Below are 20,045 nucleotides of genomic sequence, written 5' to 3' on the forward strand. Positions count from 1 at the left end.
TAATAATAATAATTAATTTAGGTCATTAAAATTAAATTAAACTCAGTTGATGGTGAAAAAATATATTTAGAATTTAGGTAGGTATTAATCTAAATAAATCTGTTTGATACATAATGGGGAATCCATCCCTGCCATTTTTATAGAAAATATTTTTTGGTCAAAAATTTATAAAAGATGAAAAAAAAAAAATGAAATAAATCATTAAAATGTATTAAATTGTCTATTATTTAATGAGAGTGTAAATCACTAAAGCTTAGAGACATTGTTTTTGAGTGTTGTTAAATCTTCTGCCCTCTAGTGGAGATTTATTTAATAAAAACATTTCCAGTCCTTTTTCATGAAATGTCGGTATTTTCACAAATTATGCAAACATGTATATTTCAAAAGAATATGATTGACATAACTTTAGTAGGACTCTAAGAAGAACAAAGAAAAGTGTTTTTTTTTACCCTGTGACGACTTCCGCCTCTGACTAAACCCCGCCCACTCGGGCGTACAATACAGCCACGCCCCTTTTACCTGTCTACGGGAGGAAGATTCCAAATAAACCTCAGTCGCGCTGAAACCCCACGGAAGAAACTTTATGTTTTGACTCGAACCACACAAAGCTGACGAGAGTGACATTTAAAAGTGGATTTAGCGCCGACATTTTGTACAAATTTGGATTACGGCGATAAGCACGCAAACCGGAAGTGTTACAGCAGGTAAGATACTTTGCAATTACAGTCTATCGATAATATCCTTGAAAAATATTGTAAAATTGAGCCAATATGTATTAACAAGTTAATTTAGATTATTGTTTTAGAGGTATTCAAGTGTGTGTATAAATTAAATTATTTTTTTTAGGGAGTGTAACGAAAGTGCCTGTGAGACATTGATGTGAGCTATCTGTTAGCTTGAAGCTAGTAGAAAATACTTGTTATTTATTAATAACATCTAATGGATGTTTGATGATTTTAGCATTTGTACTTACATTTGTTATGTTGGTCCACTCTCTTCATCCTTCAGCTCTCACCTTTCTGGTTCCGCCACACATGCGAGTTTCTACTTGCCAGTCAGGAGAGTTTCACAATAGTTTCCATTATGACAAACAGCTGCTTCCTTTCTTTATAGCTTTTGTATTTCTATTTATTTTACAGTCTCAAATCTTTTTTTTTCACCAAGTACCACCTCAGAAAAACACTCGGCTTTCCAAGTGCCACTATAATACCCAGCATTCAAATACAGTAGCGTAGTAGGCCTAAGTACTCATTAAAAACGAGGCGGAGGTTTTATTTTACGTGTGAATTTAATAATTTGACTATTGTAACAGTACACACTGTTTAAATATAGGAAAATAAAACACTGTATTTAAAATAGTGAATCTAATACAATTAGTTTGCATGTGTTTTGCATAGTGGCTTTTTTGCCGATATTCCGATATTGTCCAACTCTTAATTACCGATTCCGATATCAACCGATACCGATACAGTCGTGGAATTAACACATTATTATGCCTAATTTTGTTGTGATGCCATTGTACATTGTATCATATTTTGGCACCATAATAATTTACTTAATTTAGGACATTTTGAGCATTTTATCATTGTTTCCAAACCATAGGGCTGGGGCCCAATGTTGGCTAAAAACAAATGTTTTTTAGCTGTTGTCCGTATGAGCCACAGCAGCACTCTGTTGTAATACACTTATCCACCACTTGTGGCAGTAAGGACAATATCAAACAAACAGAAGAAGTCTGGTGCTAAAGTCATAGAGAAGTTCCATAAGCGCAGAAATTATGACTAAAGTGGTGAACCTGTATTTTTATTGTCACTTAAATGTTATTAACAGTTTATTTAAGAAACATATTTGTCATTAGTTGTTGTAGCACAACATAAATGTAGGTATCTTTTTTATGAGTCCCTTTTTCTGCAATATATTTGGTTCGTATTTATTTTACTTATAATTAGAGATGTCCGATAGTATTGGCCTTCCGATATTATCGGCCGATAAATGCTTTAAAATGTAATATCGGAAGTTATCGGTATCGGGTTTTTTTTATAATCGGTATCATTTAAAAAAAAAAAATTTAAATCAACATAAAAAACACAAGATACACTTACAATTAGTGCACCAACCCAAAAAACCTCCCTCCCCCATTCACACTCATTCACACAAAAGGGTTGTTTCTTTCTGTTATTAATATTCTGGTTCCTACATTATATATCAATATATATCAATACAGTCTGCAGGGATACAGTCCGTAAGCACACATGATTGTGCGTGCTGCTGGTCCACTAATAGTACTAACCTTTAACAGTTAATTTTACTCATTTTCATTAATTACTAGTTTCTATGTAACTGTTTTTATTTAGTTTTTTTTTATTCAAGAAAATGTTTTTAATTTATTTATCTTATTTTATTATTATTTTTAAAAAGGACCTTATCTTCACCATACCTGTTTGTCCAAATTAGGCATAATAATGTGTTAATTCCACGACTGTATATATCGGTAACGGTAATTAAGAGTTGGACAATATCGGGATATCGGCAAACAGCCATTATCGGACATCCCTAGTTGTTGTAGCACAACATAAATGTAGGTATCTTTTTTAAATGTAGGCATTTTTTTTTCCATAACTTGAGTTGATTTATTTTGGAAAACCTTGTTACATTGTTTAATGCATCCAGCGGGGCATCACAACAAAATTAGGCATAATAATGTGTTAATTCCACGACTGTATATATCGGTATCGGTTGATATCGAAATCGGTAATTAAGAGTTGGACAATATCGGAATATCGGATATCGTCAAAAAAGCTATTATCGGACATCTCTAGTTGTAACAGTACACACTGTTTAAATATAGGAAAATAAAACACTGTATTTAAATAGTAAATCTAATACAATTAGTTTACATGTGTTTTGCATGTTGATTGGCTGGGAAAGGGCGGACGTAAGCGGAGAATGTGGAGAACATTCGGATGAGTGATAGAAATGACGGAGTGAGATTGTTCTGTTTGTGTCTTATTTGTTTATTTTAGCGTCAACTGCGGCCTACAGTAGTCTGATTTGTAACAACTTTCATTGACAGCTGATAAACCTTTGATAATAATTTAAGTAAGTGATTCTGCGGCACACCATGAGATGGCGCCCACGTACCACAGTTTCAGAATCACTGATTTAAGCATTTTAGAAAGAAAATGGAGGCCAGAAAAGCCAAAGGTCATGTAAATTGATGTAAACATCCCAAATATATGTCCTCTAAATCAGGGGTTCTCAATCTTTTTTGACCTAGGGGCCCATCTTTTCCACTCCAGAGGGAGTTGTGGCCCACTCAAATATCAACACTGAATCTTAGTCTTGATTTTAATCATATTTAATCTTAATCACAAGCAGGGCCGGCCCGTGGCATAGGCCGTATAGGCAAATGCTAAGGGCGCGGTCCATCAGGGGGCGCCACGCCAGTGCCACAAATGTTGGAGAAAAAAAAAAAAGTTGGTGCTATTATTTCTAAATACAAAAAATAATCCCACGTTAATTAAAATGCAAAGTAAAGCCTATTTAATAGAAATATTATTTGTTACAACATTACGCCCCCCCCCCCCCCCCCCCATCCCCCCGCACGGTGCGCCTCCTCCCTTCCCGTATCATGACTCTTACCACATCAAAAAATCAACACAAGATGTCAAAACGGCCAAAACTGTCAGGTGCCCAGGGAAGAAAAAAGAGAAAAGAAGAGGAGGAGAAACGAGAAAAAGACAGAGGTAAATGATTTGTCTGTTACAGAATCTGATAGTAACCTGGCTTTTTAGCATTAAGCTAATGTTACATGATTCTGCAATTGCTAACCAATAAATAGCTAGTTCTGTTTTAACGTCGGGTTAATATTGTGGAGGGGGCTAAATTGTTATGGAAAATAATATTGTAACGTTATTAAAATCTTGCCTAGGGCGCCAGATTGGTTAGGGCTAGGCCTGATCACAAGGATTATTACTTATTTAACACGTAAACCTTGGTCTTAGTCAGGCTCGTTGTGGCTTGTGCAGCCCTTTGAGACACTCGTGATTTAGGGCTTTATAAGTAATCATTGATATATTGATTGATTGATTATAAGTAGGGATGTCCGATAATGGCTTTTTGCCGATATCCGATATTCCGATATTGTCCAAACCTTAATTACCGATACCGATATCAACCGATACCGATATCAACCAATACCGATATATACAGTCGTGGAATTAACACATTATTATGCCTAATTTGGACAACAAGGTATGGTGAAGATAAGGTCCTTTGTTTTAAAAAATAATAAAATAAGATAAATAAATTAAAAACATTTTCTTGAATAAAAAAGAAAGTAAAACAATATAAAAACAGTTACATAGAAACTAGTAATTAATGAAAATGATTACAATTAACTGTTAAAGGTTAGTACTATTAGTGGACCAGCAGCACACACAATCATGTGTGCTTACGGACTGTATCCCTTGCAGACTGTATTGATATATATTGATATATAATGTAGGAACCAGAATATTAATAACAGAAAGAAACAACCCTTTTGTGTGAATGAGTGTAAATGGGGGAGGGAGGTTTTTTGGGTTGGTGCACTAATTGTAAGTGTATCTTGTGTTTTTTATGTTGATTTAAAAACTTTTTTTTTTTTTAAATGATACCGATAATAAAAAAAAAAAACCATACCGATAATTTCCGATATTACATTTTAAAGCATTTATCGGCCGATAATATCGGAAGGCCAATATTATCGGACATCTCTAATTATAAGTAAAATAAATACGAACCAAATATATTGCAGAAAAAGGGACTCATAAAAAAGATACCTACATTTATGTTGTGCTACAACAACTAATGACCCATTTGTTTCTTAAATAAACTGTTAATAACATTTAAGTGACAATAAAAATACAGGTTCACCACTTTAGTCATAATTTCTGCGCTTATGGAACTTCTCTATGACTTTAGCACCAGACTTCTTCTGTTTGTTTGATATTGTCCTTACTGCCACACGTGGTGGACAAGTGTATTACAACGGAGTACTGCTGTGGTTCATACGGACTACAGCTAAAAAACATTTGTTTTTAGCCAACATTGGGCCCCAGCACTATGGTTTGGAAACACTGCTCTAAAGCTCAAAATGTCCTTAAATAAGTAAATTATTATGGTGCCAAAATATGATACAATGTAATTAGTTTTAAAGTTAAAGTACCAATGATTGTCACACACACACTAGGTGTGGTGAAATTTGTCCTCTGCATTTGACCCATCCCCTTGTTCATCCCCTGGGAGGTGAGTGGAGCAGTGGGCAGCAGCGGTGCCGCGCCCAGGAATCATTTTGGTGATTTAACCCCCAATTCCAACCCTTGATGCTGAGTGCCCAGCAGGGAGGTAATGGGTCCCATTTTTATAGTCTTTGGTATGACTCGGCCGGGGTTAGAACTCACAACCTACCGATCTCAGGGCGGACACTCTAACCCATACTTGCCAACCTTGAGACCTCCGATATAGTAATATAATGTACAGGCAACATAATTACATACCCCTTCCCCCAAGCGTACTTCTTCATCTTGCTCGTCGACGGTGTCGCCATGTCTGTAACTTCCTTGTTCTTCTGCTTCGTCTCCTTGTTGTGTGTGCAGTTGTGCACTCTACTCTCTAAAAGCCGTAGATGTTATGACGTCATTGGGCAGGCAAGCTGTTTATATTGTGGGAAAGCGGACGTGCTGTGCTGAGTGGGGACAGGCTGTGTGCTATGTGCACTTAGAGAAAATATAAAAATAAAGTGTTGCATATTGATATTTATCTGTTTCTATATATATTTATTGTGAGAAATCATTAAGATGATCAGTGTTTCCACAAAGATAAATATCATTAATTATTAATAATAACATAGAGTTAAAGGTAAATTGAGCAAATTGGCTACTTCTGGCAATTTATTTAAGTGTGTATCTAACTGGTAGCCCTTCGCATTAATCAGTACCCAAGAAGTAGCCCTTGGTTTCAAAAAGGTTGGTGACCCCTGGCCTATAGCATAAATAAATGATAAATACTTATCTTGTATAGCGCTTTTCTACCTTCAAGGTACTCAAAGTGCTTTGACAGTATTTCCACATTCACCCATTCACACACACATTCACACACTGATGGAGGGAGCTGCCATGCAAGGCGCTACCAGCACCCATCAGGAGCAAGGGTGAAGTGTCTTGCCCAAGGACACAACGTTCGTGACTAGGATGGTAGAAGGTGGGGATTGAACCCCAGTAACCAGCAACCCTCCAATTGCTGGCACGGCCACTCTACCAACTTTGCCACGCCGTCCCTTGGTCTAAAAGCCTCCAAAAAACCTCCATTAACGTTTTCTATACATGCTGTAAGTATATATGTGATGTAGTAACAGGTACATTCATAATAACATGTAATATTTACGTAGTTTGCTCATTTTAAGCACACCGCGGCGTTTTAATTTCACAGACGCATCACAACACATTTCCCTACAACAACAATACTACTAACCATAACAGACTTCATTAGCGACAACAACTACTTTGTCACAAATGATGATGCAGAACCTTATATTTTTGAGCCTGAATATAAGGAGGATGATCTACAAGTTTTAGAAGCTGTGTGCTTAAGAGATTAAGTTTCAGGCTTCATGTAGCAATATTTCTGAGTGATAAAGAAGAAATACAAACTACTAACATTCAAAAACAATCACCTACTGTACAATGTCTGCTCTCACTGGAATGTTCATATGTTCACGTTTAAATGAATAATTAATCAGAACCCACCCGGAGGTATAAAAAAAAAAAGTTGGTGGCAGACAAGCCTTTTTTTTTGCCATTTCCGGGTTTACGTTGACTGTCAAAGTTGACTAACTTCACGATTTATGGCCACAACCTTTTGCTATCCAGGTAAAGGGCATGATTTATAATCTAGATTTAACGTGCACTAACTCAAAGGCATTGTAGCAGCTCACCGGCTCAGTATGTCAACACTGTATCTGTATAACTTCAACTTAGACTCAGACAAACTTTATTGATCCACAAGGAAAATTGTTCCACACAGTAGCTCAGTTACAAAGGATGGAAAGGGTAAGGTTGGAAAGGATAATGCAGGTATAAAGTAGACAAAAAATGGACCATAGTAGCAATATAAAATACAACATGTATGTAATACTTACATATTATATATGTATAAGATAGTTCGCTCTCTGTGATAATGGCACCGCTAAAATAGTTTGTAATATCAATATCACTAATACTTGGTCAATATTCAGGTCACGAGATGTAAATGGAGTATTGTTGACAGTTTCAGATGTTTTTAGAGGGCTTTATGGGCGCAATAGAGTACTTCCATTAGCTGCATTGTTAGCCACCCAGTATTTAATGACTTGGAACGCATTAAAAAAGAAAAACGTGTCCCTGTCTTACAATACACAGCGATTGTGAATGATAGGCAAATAAGTGCAGTTTATAGTGCGACAAATTTATTCGCAAATGCAACTAAAAATAGGCCGTGCGACTATAAAAACCTGTCGCACATGTGCGAAAAGGGATTTTAAAACTTTTTTATCGCATTTTGCTCCAAAATAAATCCCTCCAAATTAACTAAAACTGGTGTAACATTTTTGCCCATCTGTATAGCATGTTTGAAATGAATTTAAACCATAACCAAATGATTGGCCACATACCTGCGAGGGGAGCAGCTCCAACATAATCCAACACGGATTAAACTAGATCTTAGTTGTCAGTAACAGACAACGTGTTTTTCATCACCACTTGACACAAACTGCGCTGCTTGCTCGTAACTACGAGGGTCAGAGGGAATATTGAACATCAAATCAATGATAGAAGTGACAAACCTGCCATCCAAACAATACCCCGTTTTTTGACAAGGACATACCGCCATGAAAGCACATTCAATCTATTTATTAAGCACAGGTAACACAAACCAGCGAAAGATTAAAAAAAGCTGCCGTCAGAGCAGACAAACTGCCGCTGCTAACATACTAAGCTAACAAAAACAGCTAAAAGTCAAGACTCGCTGACGTCACTAGGCAACAGGCATCGCCTTTTAAAAGGCACACACTGAAACATATTTTAACTGCTTTATGCCAGATATTTGAAATTTATTTTTCAAGTAACACATTAATACATTTTCCTAGTAATAAAACATTTATTAAAGAGTAATTACGTTTGTAATTCAGTTACATTTTAGGTAAAGTATCAAGTAACTATAATTAATGACTTTTTAACAGTAATTTTAAAAGACAGCCTGTCACACAGCATCATGAAACAGTTGGCAGGTTGGTGTTCCTGGCTAACATCTTTGTGTGTATGCCCTATAATAATGTTCACCTATAAAAACACCATTGTTAGTTTAGTTTAGGGATGTTCTGAGTTTAATTGAGCGTTACAGTGATTGCATTGTGTTTATAGTGTATGTATGAGGACGCATGTGGACCTTGTTTGAGTGATAATATTGAAATTGTGATATTTAAGACATTTCATATTGCTACAAAAAATGTTCTGTGCTACAAAAAAATTCTGTGCTATTTTTTTCATTTAGTAGCGCCGTATAGTTCCCCTATAATTGTGTTCCCTGTTATTTTGTCAATAATGGCTCTGTGTTGACTAATTTTCAGTGCATGGATAGTAAATCTATACTGCTATACAAGTTGTACATTGATTATTGTAATGTATATGCAAGATTTATTTCTATATTGTCTACTGAGATAGGCTCCAGTACCCCCTGCGACCCCAAAAGGGACAAGCGGTAGAAAATGGATGGATATCTACGGTTGCGCAAAACACACAAATAGAGCTTTTAATGCTATTGTGATAATGCATGTTGGTGACACATTCTAGCTGTGTCACGCAAAGTTGACAGCAACAAGCGAACGAAGGCATCCTCAACGCGATGTAGCATCCTCCACAAAGTGAAGCCACTTCTAAGTCAGCAATCCTCGCCCCAATGGCATTTTTTCAAGTAATATCATTATTATGAAGTATTATTAGAACGAAAAATAGCTAGACTTGCTACCACACACTGTAGGAGGATAAGGTAACCGCAATCACCTTTTTAGCACAGCTTTTGTCTAATTTCTCTGCCTTCTTGTTTTTAAATGTACTGCTTGCCTATCTGTTTTATCCAGTGCTTTCATGTTTTTATTTCTATTTGATCTACCGTATTTTTTGGAGTTTAAGTCGCTCCGGAGTATAAGTCGCACCGGCCGAAAATGCATAATAAAGAAGGAAAAAAACATATAAGTCGCACTGGAGTATAAGTCGCATTTTTGGGGGAAATTTATTTGATAAAACCCAACACCAAGAATAGACATTTGAAAGGCAATTTAAAATAAATAAAGAATAGTGAACAACAGGCTGAATAAGTGTACGTTATATGACGCATAAATAGCCAACTGAGAACGTGCCTGGTATGTTAACGTAACATATTATGGTAAGAGTCATTCAAATAACTATAACATATAGAACATGCTATACGTTTACCAAACAATCTGTCACTCCTAATCGCTAAATCCCATGAAATCTTATATGTCTAGTCTCTTACGTGAATGAGCTAAATAATATTATTTGATATTTTACGGTAATGTGTTAATAATTTCACACATAAGTCGCTCCTGAGTATAAGTCGCACCCCCGGCCAAACTATGAAAAAAACTGCGACATATAGTCCGAAAAATACGGTATGTTTCTATGTTTTATCTCGTGTTTTTCATGTTTTTATTTCTATTTTAATTTTCTATTATATATTCTAACTCAATTTTTTCTTTTTTACCTTTTTTTTATACTTGGTAGCACTTTGAGATTTTAACAAATGTAAAGTGCGTCATTATTGTTATTATTATTATTAAGCTTGACCTCTTGAATGTAAACAAAAGTGAGTGGATCCATACAAATATCGACAGTAACAATACCAAGTATAGTGTCATTATATGGTCGATACTACAGTGGTTAGGTCGATATTTTCTATTATCTTTCTTTTTTTTTTTTTCCGTTTTTGTTGTTTACATACTTTGTAAATAAGACTTAAGGGGGGGAATTATTTAAGTCAGATAGCCTTTGTTCCAAAAATTTTAACTGATATTGTTACACCGCCATCCTGTGTTTTTGTCTCATTATAATTGGGGCAATAATTGGATATTGGATCGATATGCAAATGTGTAGTATCACCCAAAAACAATGTAAAGTATCCAAACAACATAAGAAAAAGTGTTAATTTAATTTCACCAGAAGTGTAGGTAGAGTTATGTTACAACGGAAAGTAACCAGCTATTAACAGTGAATTAACAAGTAGATTTATAATAGTTTTGATACAATAGTTTTGAAATGGCTCTATTATCATTTATTTACCAAATGATATATCATGCTATATAGCGTCATCGCAAGAAGCTGCAAAAAAAATAGATTTTAAACCGTATCTCCTATCCCTAGTATTGTCTCTTCAGAAGATTTCCATCCTAGCACCGGAGCACACATAGTCCCTCTTACCGATACCAAGTTGGTTAGTCAGGACGGTATAATGGATGACATCACTCTGCACAAATGCACCTGGAGGCTAACCTGAACCACTTTGGAAGTGTCATGGCCAATTGGGTGTGGCTTTAAAGCATTCAAATAGGATAGTTTGATTTTGACTATAGGAGAGTGTTTGTTTTCGTAACAGTAGCACTTGCTGACTTTGTATGAATAATGAAGCGTCAGCCCAGCATCATGTCATGTTTGTTCCACGTGGAAGAGAAGAGAGAGAGAAAAAACATCTTGTCCTATGACTGAGCTGTGAAGGCACCTAGGAAGTTTATAGTCGTGCAGCAAACACCCCTTTTCAATTATTTACAGCCCAGTGCTCTCATTCCCCTCACCGTAACCATAGCGCCCAGTGGACTGAAACCAGCCTTGTGGGAAAGTCTCACAGTGGACCAAGAAGCTCGCATACCACTGAGACTTTGAGCTGGCGGACTTCCTGATGGGAATAACACAGTTTGGAATGATCAATGCAGACGTTTGACCACCGTATTTACATTAAAGTCTCCTTGCTTCTGTAAGACAATTAAGTGCCGTGTACGGATATTCTCTGGAATTTATCTAAGGGTCAGTCGGATCCACTTGAAGGTGTTTGTTCGCCATGAACGCGACCCAACGACTCAAACTAATGAAGCACTTTGGTTCTGTGCCACCAGAGCCCCCACCGCCACTACTAGTGGTGCCTGTAAGTTGGTCTTGTTGGTACCTTTTAGAAGTGACCGCTGTGTTTACATGTTAAAAACAATGTTGTGAATTGATTTCAATCAAATTTGGTTTGATTTGTACACAGGATGTTGTTAATTACCGTATTTTCTGGACTATACAAATCACCGCTATATAAGCCTCACTCAATAATTTTAAGGGAAAAAAATAATTCACATAAGCTGCAGATACATATATTGCGAAATAAATTATTTCCACTAAAAGATTTTGCAAATGTTTATCTACAAACTTTAATTGTTTCCAAACGGTGCCTGTAACACGGCAGTAAAACGGATGTTTAAAAAAAAAAAAGTCATCGTCATGCTGTGGAAGCTAGCTTTTAAATCTGCTAAACAGACGCGGTAAATCCACGGTGACGTCTTAGTGAATTTACTGTGGAATTTGTGAAACTGAAACAATACAAAAATAGTACCATTGTAAGTTTTTAATACCAACACAGACACTTGTAAATGTGTTTTCATAATAGCCAATGTTAACTATGCTCCCTTGATTAGACAAGGCAAGGCAAGGCAACTTTATTTGTATAGCACTTTTCATACACAAGGCAGACTCAAAGTGCTTCACAGCACAACATGTGGTACAACAAAGTGAAATGAAAGAAAATAAAAGCAAAATTAAAATGCAGACAGTAAAAATAAAAACAGTGCGGACGTTAAAAGTTAAAAGATTTAGCTGAAAGCTAAGGTGAACATAAAAGTTTTCAGTCTAGTTTTAAAAGTAGTCAGAGTTGGGGAAAGTCTGACATCTTCAGGAAGTTTATTCCAGCTATTTGTTGCATAGTGACTGAATGATTACATTAGGATAGCACAATATGCATTAAAACATTGCTACGGAGATCACACATTGGACTGTATAGTAACTATAAACAGTTTTTGTTATATTGTAAAACTTACAAACGTTGCTTTGAGTGATGAATGAAAAATCCATACGAGTAGTAATGCTATGGACGGCTAGAAGGCAAAACTGCACTTCTACAACCGTTGGAAAGCAATAAATGGAAGGGCATTGCAGCACCTGCAGTCGGCAAACTCGTCCAAAAGATGGTGCCATAGCACAAACATTAACACACCTATTCAGTGCCTCTGCTTGTTTTTTTGAAATTTATTTGCATTGTGGCCGTCAGCAAAGAAAAAACGTAAATTAGCCCCACCGCTTTGTAAGCCGCAGGGTTCAAAGCGTAGAAAAAAAGTAGCGGCATATAGTCCGGAATTTACGCTAAGCACACACAGTGTACACCAAATTGTACAATTACAACACTTTACTTGCATTTAGAAAAGCAACAACAAAATCAACATGTAGATTAGGTAGCGAAACTCAATTTACTGTATATATTTTTTTAATTATTTTGTCTTGATGATGGAGTAGTTATTTATATGAGGAAAACACGTAGGTTTTTTTTGTTTAAAAAAAAACAAACAACAACATAGTTTTCCACAGGAGTCCAATCTATCTGTGGTGGGACATGAGGGGGTGGACATTTTCATCATTTAATACAGGACTTGTAATCAATCGGCCTCCGATCAGTATCGGACGATTTTCATGAAAAAGTATATGATTGCCATTGCTGATAAATGCTTTTTAACGCCGACCACAATCGCCGAGCCCCTCTGGCTGACACTGTATCCATATTTAGTCCTTCGGCTGAGACGCGGCTAGCCGTTGTTTATGTGTCTCCATACACCGTGTGGAGCCGCTCTCCTAAACTAATCATAATCATCTCCATCATAAAAAAGAAACTGCATTTCTAAGTATATTAACTTCTTATGTGTCATTATCGAGTATTATCACTGGAGGACCTGGCTAAACATGTTACACATCGAGAGCAAGCCAGGAGCAGGCATGCTCATAGATAAGCTAACCGTTAAGCTCGGTTTAAACAATACCAAGAGATAAGTGCTTAGTAAAGTTTAGACAGAAAGTAAGCAGTTATTAACAGGAAATTGACAAGTAGATTAATAAGAGTCTAGAAAAAGTATTGTATTTTCCGAGCTATAGAGCGCATCTGTATTTAAGCCGCACCCATTACATTTTAGAGGAACTTAATATGTCTACATATATATATACCGGTTCAAAATATATTGTAAATGATTATTTATATATCCTAATTGTTTCCAAACGGTGCCTGTCACACGGCAGTAAAATGGCTGATCAAACAAAACAGAATTCATTGTCATGGACCCACTAGCTAACTCCACTGTGACGTTTTGGTGAATTTACAAAACTGAAACAATGCAAAAAGAATGCCATTGTAAGTTAATATACTAACACAGACACTTGTGAAAATGATAGTAAATTCACCATTGCCAATGACTATATGGTTACATTCCAATAGCACGTGCAAATGTGCATTAAAATACTACAGATATCACACATGGGACGGTTTAGTAAGTATGAATTGTTTTAGTTAGAGTGATGAATGAAGAATCCTTTCGAGCAGAAACGGTGTGGACAAATACTTCCGGTTAAAAGAACGAAACAGGAAGTACATTTTCCACTTGAGCACTTGCAGTGAGCAAACTCGTCCAAAAAAATGGTGCCAGAGCACAATCAATATCACACCTTTTCAGTGTTCTAGGAAAACTATTTGTTGAATACAAAATATTATGGCCGTTAGAAAATTAGCCACACCGTTTTATAAGACGCAGGGTTCCAAGCGTGGGGAAAAAACTGGCGGTTTTATAGTTCCGGAAAATTCGGTATAATGTAATATAAAAAACTGTTGGTGTGTCAGTCCATATACGACACGTAATCCATCCATTTATCGGTGTTGTTGATACCAAGGGTAGGATCAATATATGATTGATACTAGAGTGATTAGATTTGGATATATATTTTTATTTTCTCAATCATTTTGTTCTGGTTTGTATTATTGTTTACAATCTACGGCAATCATTCCCTGGACACAGGAGGACTTTGAGGGCAAAAACCAAAGGATTTACTGAAAATGAGTAGTATGTAATCAACAATTTAGTTTACGGTAAATATTGTTTTGATATTGTTAAGCGGGCAATAGCACTCACCATAAATACATTTACAGTTAATACATGTGATCGGTATTGGTATCGGTTGATCTCATGGATGATCCGAATCGGCAGCATAAAACACCATCGGAAAATCCTAATATTTACATTACATAATTGGCCATGACGCATGTGCACTGGGAGAGGAAACGAACGATCTGTGCTGTTTTGTTTATTTTAGGTTGAGTTTGTCCATTTGGTTCCTACATTCTACGCCTTTGCAGCACAAGGGCAGAAAATTGAAAGATTAATTTACAGTTGTTGTTAAAAGTTTACATACACTTGTAAAGAACATAATGTCATGGCTGTCTTGAGTTTCCAATTATTTCTACAACTCTTATTTTTTTTGTGATAGAGTGATTTGTAACAAAAAACATTCATGAAGTTTGGTTCTTTTATAAATTTATTTTGGGTCTACTGAAAATGTGTTATCTTTGTCCATAACATGGACAGAGATAAGACCTTCTGGAGGAAAGTTCTGTGGTCAGATGAAACAAAAATTGAGCTGTTTGGCCACAATACCCAGCAATATGTTTGGAGGAGAAAAGGTGAGGCCTTTAATCCCAGGAACACCATTCCTATCGTCAAGCATGGTGGTGGTATTTATTTAATTTCATCTCTTAACTGGCTACTCTCTGCTGTAAAGCTGTTTGTTTGTTGTTTATTGAGTATGTCATAGTCAGCTCCATATCATACATGTAGTACAAACATATTGCTGGGTATTGTGGCCAAAAAGCAACATTTTTGTTTCATCTGACCACAGAACTTTCCTCCAGAAGGTCTTATCTTTGTCCATGTGATGTCAGATGAAACAAAAATTGAGCTGTTTTGCCACAATACCCTGCAATGTTTAAAAGAGAAAAGGTGAGGCCTTTAATCACTGGAACACCATTCCTACCGTCAAGCATGGTCGTGTAGTATTATGCTCTGGGCTTATTTTGCTGCCAATGGAACTGATGCTTTACAGAGAGTAAATGGGACAATGAAAAAGGAGGATTTCCTCCAAATTATTCAGGACAACCTAAAATCATCAGCCCAGAGGTTGGGTTTTTGATTGATTGATTGATTGAGACTTTTATTAGTCGGTTGCACAGTGAAGTACATATTCCGTACAATTGACCACTAAATGGTAACACCCGAATAAGTTTTTCAACTTGTTTAAGTCGGGGTCCACTTAAATTGATTCATGATACAGATATATACTATCATATATACTATCATCATAATACAGTCATCACACAAGATAATCACATTGAATTATTTACATTATTTACAATCAGGGGTGTGGAGGGGGGGGTAGGATATGGACAGCAAGTAGTGGACATAGAGAGAGAGCGAGAGAGAGAGAGAGAGAGAGAGAGAGAGAGATCAGAAGGCATAAGAAAAAGTATCTGCATTTGATTGTTTACATTTGATTATTAGCAATCCGGGGAAGGTGTTAGTTTAGGGTTGTAGCTGCCTGGAGGTGAACTTTTATTGCGGTTTTGAAGGAGGATAGAGATGCCCTTTCTTTTATACCTGTTGGGAGCGCATTCCACATTGATGTGGCATAGAAAGAGAATGAGTTAAAACCTTTGTTAGTTCGGAATCTGGGTTTAACGTGGTTAGTGGAGCTCCCCCTGGTGTTGTGGTTATGGTGGTCATTTACGTTAAGGAAGTAGTTTGACATATACTTCGGTATCAGGTAGGTGTAGTGGATTTTATAGACTAGGCTCAGTGCAAGTTGTTTAACTCTGTCCTCCACCTTGAGCCAGCCCACTTTAGAGAAGTGGGTAGGAGTGAGGTGGGATCTGGGGTGGAGGTCTAGAAGTAACCTGACTAGCTTGTTCTGAGATGTTTGGAGTTTAGATTTGAGGGTTTTAGAGGTGCTAGGGTACCTCGAAAAAGGATTGAACGAGAGTTCCCGCCAGAGTCCTCAAGGTGCTTTTGTTGACCAGAGAGGAGATTCTGTAGAGAAATCTTGTTCGTTGGTTAACCTTTCTGATTATGGAACCTAGGTAGGTGACCTCATCTTTCCTGGTGATAACAATGTCACCCACTTTTATGGTGAAGTCATTGACTTTCTTAAGGTTGATGTGGGACCCAAACAGGATGGATTCTGTTTTACCCAAGTGTATGGATAGCTTGTTGTCAGCGAGCCAGGTGCAAGTTCTACACAGCTCAGCACTGAGGATTTTCTCCACCTGTGACTTGTCCTTGCCGGATACCAGCAGGGCAGAGTCATCCGCAAACAAAAACAATTCACAGTCGCATGCCGATGACATGTCGTTTATGTATATTAGGAACAGTAAAGGTCCCAATATACTGCCTTGGGGGACTCCACAGCTCACAGAGAGGGGGGGACACGGTGCCGTTCACCTCTACCACCTGCTCCCTCCCCTCCAAGTAAGATTGCATCCAGCTCCATGAGGTTTTGTTAAATCCGATTGCTCTGAGCTTATCCATCAGTATAGCGCGGTTAACGGTGTCAAAGGCCTTCTGAAGGTCCAGCATGACCATGCCGCAATATTTGCCCGCGTCCACCTCATGTTTGATGTGGTCGGTCAGATAGAGAAGACATGTGTCAGTGGAGTGGTTAGTTCTGAAGCCGGATTGGAATTTGTACATGAGTTTATTAGTGGCAAGGTAACTATTGACCTGTTCATAAACTATTTTCTCCATTACTTTCGAAATGGAACTGAGAATAGAAACATTTCGGTAGTTGCCAGGTTCCAATTTGCTTCCTTTTTTAAAGAGGGGAGTTACTCTTGCTATCTTAAAATCTTTTGGTACTTGGCCTTGTGTAATTGAAAGGTTTATTATGCGCGTGATGATCGGGGCAATGATGGAGGCAGAGTCCCTGAGGAATCTGGAGGGAATATTATCGAAGCCGGTGGCCTTGTTAGGGTGGAGCGCGCTCAATTTTTTAAATACCTCATCAGCTGGGTCTTGGGGGCAGTTGGGTGTTCCAACAGGACAATGACCCCAAACACATGTCAAATGTGGTAAAGGAATGGCTAAATCAGGCTAGAATTAAGGTTTTAGAATGGCCTTCCCAAAGTCCTGACTTAAACGTGTGGACAATGCTGAAGAAACAAATCCATGTCAGAAAACCAACACATTTAGCTGAACTGCACCAATTTTGTCAAGAAGAGTGGTCAAAAATTCAACCAGAAGCTTGTGGATGGCTACCAAAAGCACCTTATTGCAGTGAAACTTGCAAAGGGACATGTAACCAAATATTAACATTGCTGTATGTATACTTTTGGTCACATTTTCAGTAGACCCATAATAATTTCATAAAAGAACCAAACTTCATGAATGTTTTTTGTGACCAACAAGTATGTGCTCCAATCACTCTATCACAAAAAAATAAGAGTTGTAGAATGTATTGGAAACTCAAGACAGCCATGGCATTATGTTCTTTACAAGTGTATGTAAACTTTTGACCACGACTGTATATTGAAATGATGATACAAAAAAAAACAACACTGAATAATTTTTGTATAAGATGGTCCAAGCGAGTTTGTGTTGACTCTTCTTTGACCTCCAGTCATTACATACATTAGTGTGTTTAATGGACTGTATCAGAGAGTCACAGGATGAGTGGGCAAAGTGCGCATTTAAGAGGGAGGAGCGCCTCCCAGGTGAGGAACGCCACTTCTGGTCATATTACGCTTCTTTTTTTCCCCTCCTGGAGTATCACTTTTCTAACAGACATGAGGACAGCAGCTGCAACAGGATGAGTGCACCCCCCGTGTGGGATTGTTTTGTTTCCAGACGCTTGGAATATGATCAGCTGCTTGTGCGTTGTTAGTGTCGTTGTTAGGCTCGGAGATCCCAGTGGGAAATGGAAGTACGGTTCAAAGACCAAGTGGTGAGTGCAATAAAACACTGCCTGAAATGACCTGTTAAGACGCGAAAATCACCAAAATATGTACAAAATACTTTCTTAAAAGTGACCTCTAACAAAATAAGTTATTTTGAAAATATATTTTTGTTTTAGTATAGGCGTCTGACAAAGTTTTTCAATACTACAAAATGAGGGCATGGCTGTTATCTTTTATTTCCTTATTTAAGCATATCTTTTTGGTTATTGCAACTTTTTTAGGTTAGGTTTATTACCCTGAGAGTTATGAAATGGATTAACAATTATTTGCATATTTTCTGTAAAGTACGATTTAGAAACAGTGCATTTGTTGACAATACAATTAAAACAAGAGATAAAAGAAAAAGTGCATTATTGCTACTTTAAATCGAAACACTGAAAATACAACACACCAGTTTCTGTTTAAGCAGTCAGGCCATTTTTTTTACATGCTTCGGTTAACCATTAACTTACTAGAGCAAATAGCCTACTGTTAACTCCCACTGCACACACCAACACTGTGCTACCAGCTACCAACGCACTTGTTGGTGTTTTTAGACGTCTCTACACTAACAAAAGCTCAGCTGTCATCTGTCATGTCAGTTGTAGTTCCACCAGTGTTATCGTACATCAGTCGACTTCCAACTTCAATCTCGATGTGTCCTATTAGAGAAGCTGGCTTTACTCGTTCCTTCTGGAATGTGATATACTGTATGTCGTGCTGACACAGACAGTTTGCTTGCCGCATCAGAGATGTAACATTGGATCTGGCATTTATCCACCTGCATGTGCCTTTTACGCAGAACCTTTGATTGATTGATTGAAACTTGTATTAGTAGATTGCACAGTACAGTACATATTCCGTACAATTGACCACTAAATAGTAACACCTGAATAAGTTTTTCAACTTGTTTAAGTCAGGGACCACGTTAATCAATTCATGTTGATCACGCATCTGTATACTTTCCCTGACACCTACAGTCGGTTAAATGAATGCTTGCCAGCGCCAGAGTCTAGTGCAGGGGTAGGTAACCTAAGGCTCTCGAGCCAGATGTGGCTCTTTTGATGACTGCATCTGGCTCTCAGATAAATCTTAGCTGACATTGCTGAACACGATAAGTAATGAATAATTCCACTGGTAATCACAGTGTTAAAAATAACGTTCAAAATATAAAACATTCTCATAATTAGAGATGTCCGATAATGGCTTTTTTGCTTAATTACCGATTCTGATATCAACCGATACCGATATATACAGTCGTGGAATTAACACATTATTATGCCTAATTTTGTTGTGATGCTCCGCTGGATGCATTAAACAATGTAACAAGGTTTTCCAAAATAAATCAACTCAAGTTATGGAAAAAAATGCCAACATGGCACTGCCATATTTATCATTGAAGTCAAAGTGCATTATTTTTTTTAACATGCCTCAAAACAGCAGCTTGGAATTTGGGGCATGCTCTCCCTGAGAGAGCATGAGGAGGTTGAGGTGGGCGGGGTTGGGGGTTGAGGTGGGGGGGTGTATATTGTAGCGTCCCGGAAGAGTTAGTGCTGCAAGGGGTTCCCGATATTTGTTCTGTTGTGTTACGGTGCGGCTGTTCTCCCGAAATGTGTTTGTCATTCTTGTTTGGTGTGGGTTCACAGTGTGGCGCATATTTGTAACAGTGTTAAAGTTGTTAATACGGTCACCCTCAGTGTGACCTGTATGGCTGTTGACCAAGTACGTCTTGCATTCACTTGTGTGTGTGAAAAGCCGTAGATATTATGTGGACCGGCACGCAAAGACAGTGCCTTTAAGGTTTATTGGCGCTCTGTTCTTCTCCCTACGTCCGTGTACACAGCGGCGTTTTAAAAAGTCATTAATTTTACTTTTTGAAACCGATACAGATACCGTAATTTCCGGACTAT

The 20,045-nt window shown here is 37.4% G+C and overlaps 1 protein-coding gene across 3 annotated transcripts in view; it reads left to right on the forward strand.

The window, feature by feature from the left end:
- The first annotated feature begins 507 nt into the window (after window positions 1-507).
- tjp3 (tight junction protein 3) overlaps window positions 508-20,045 on the forward strand; it is a 77,508-nt gene continuing 57,970 nt past the window's right edge. Inside the window, exon 1 of one of the 3 annotated variants that reach the window (XM_062038912.1) lies at window positions 508-704. Coding sequence is in view for 2 of the 3 variants with exons in the window: in XM_062038910.1 (XP_061894894.1) it covers window positions 11,146-11,229 (84 nt within the window). In the remaining variant the exon portion in view is untranslated. Of the gene's footprint in view, window positions 705-10,912; window positions 11,230-17,958; window positions 18,144-20,045 lie in introns of those variants that run through there. The other 2 variants (XM_062038910.1, XM_062038911.1) reach the window with 2 other exon arrangements.

Source organism: Entelurus aequoreus, linkage group LG27, assembly GCF_033978785.1.
Source record: "Entelurus aequoreus isolate RoL-2023_Sb linkage group LG27, RoL_Eaeq_v1.1, whole genome shotgun sequence".
Lineage (NCBI taxonomy): Eukaryota > Metazoa > Chordata > Actinopteri > Syngnathiformes > Syngnathidae > Entelurus > Entelurus aequoreus.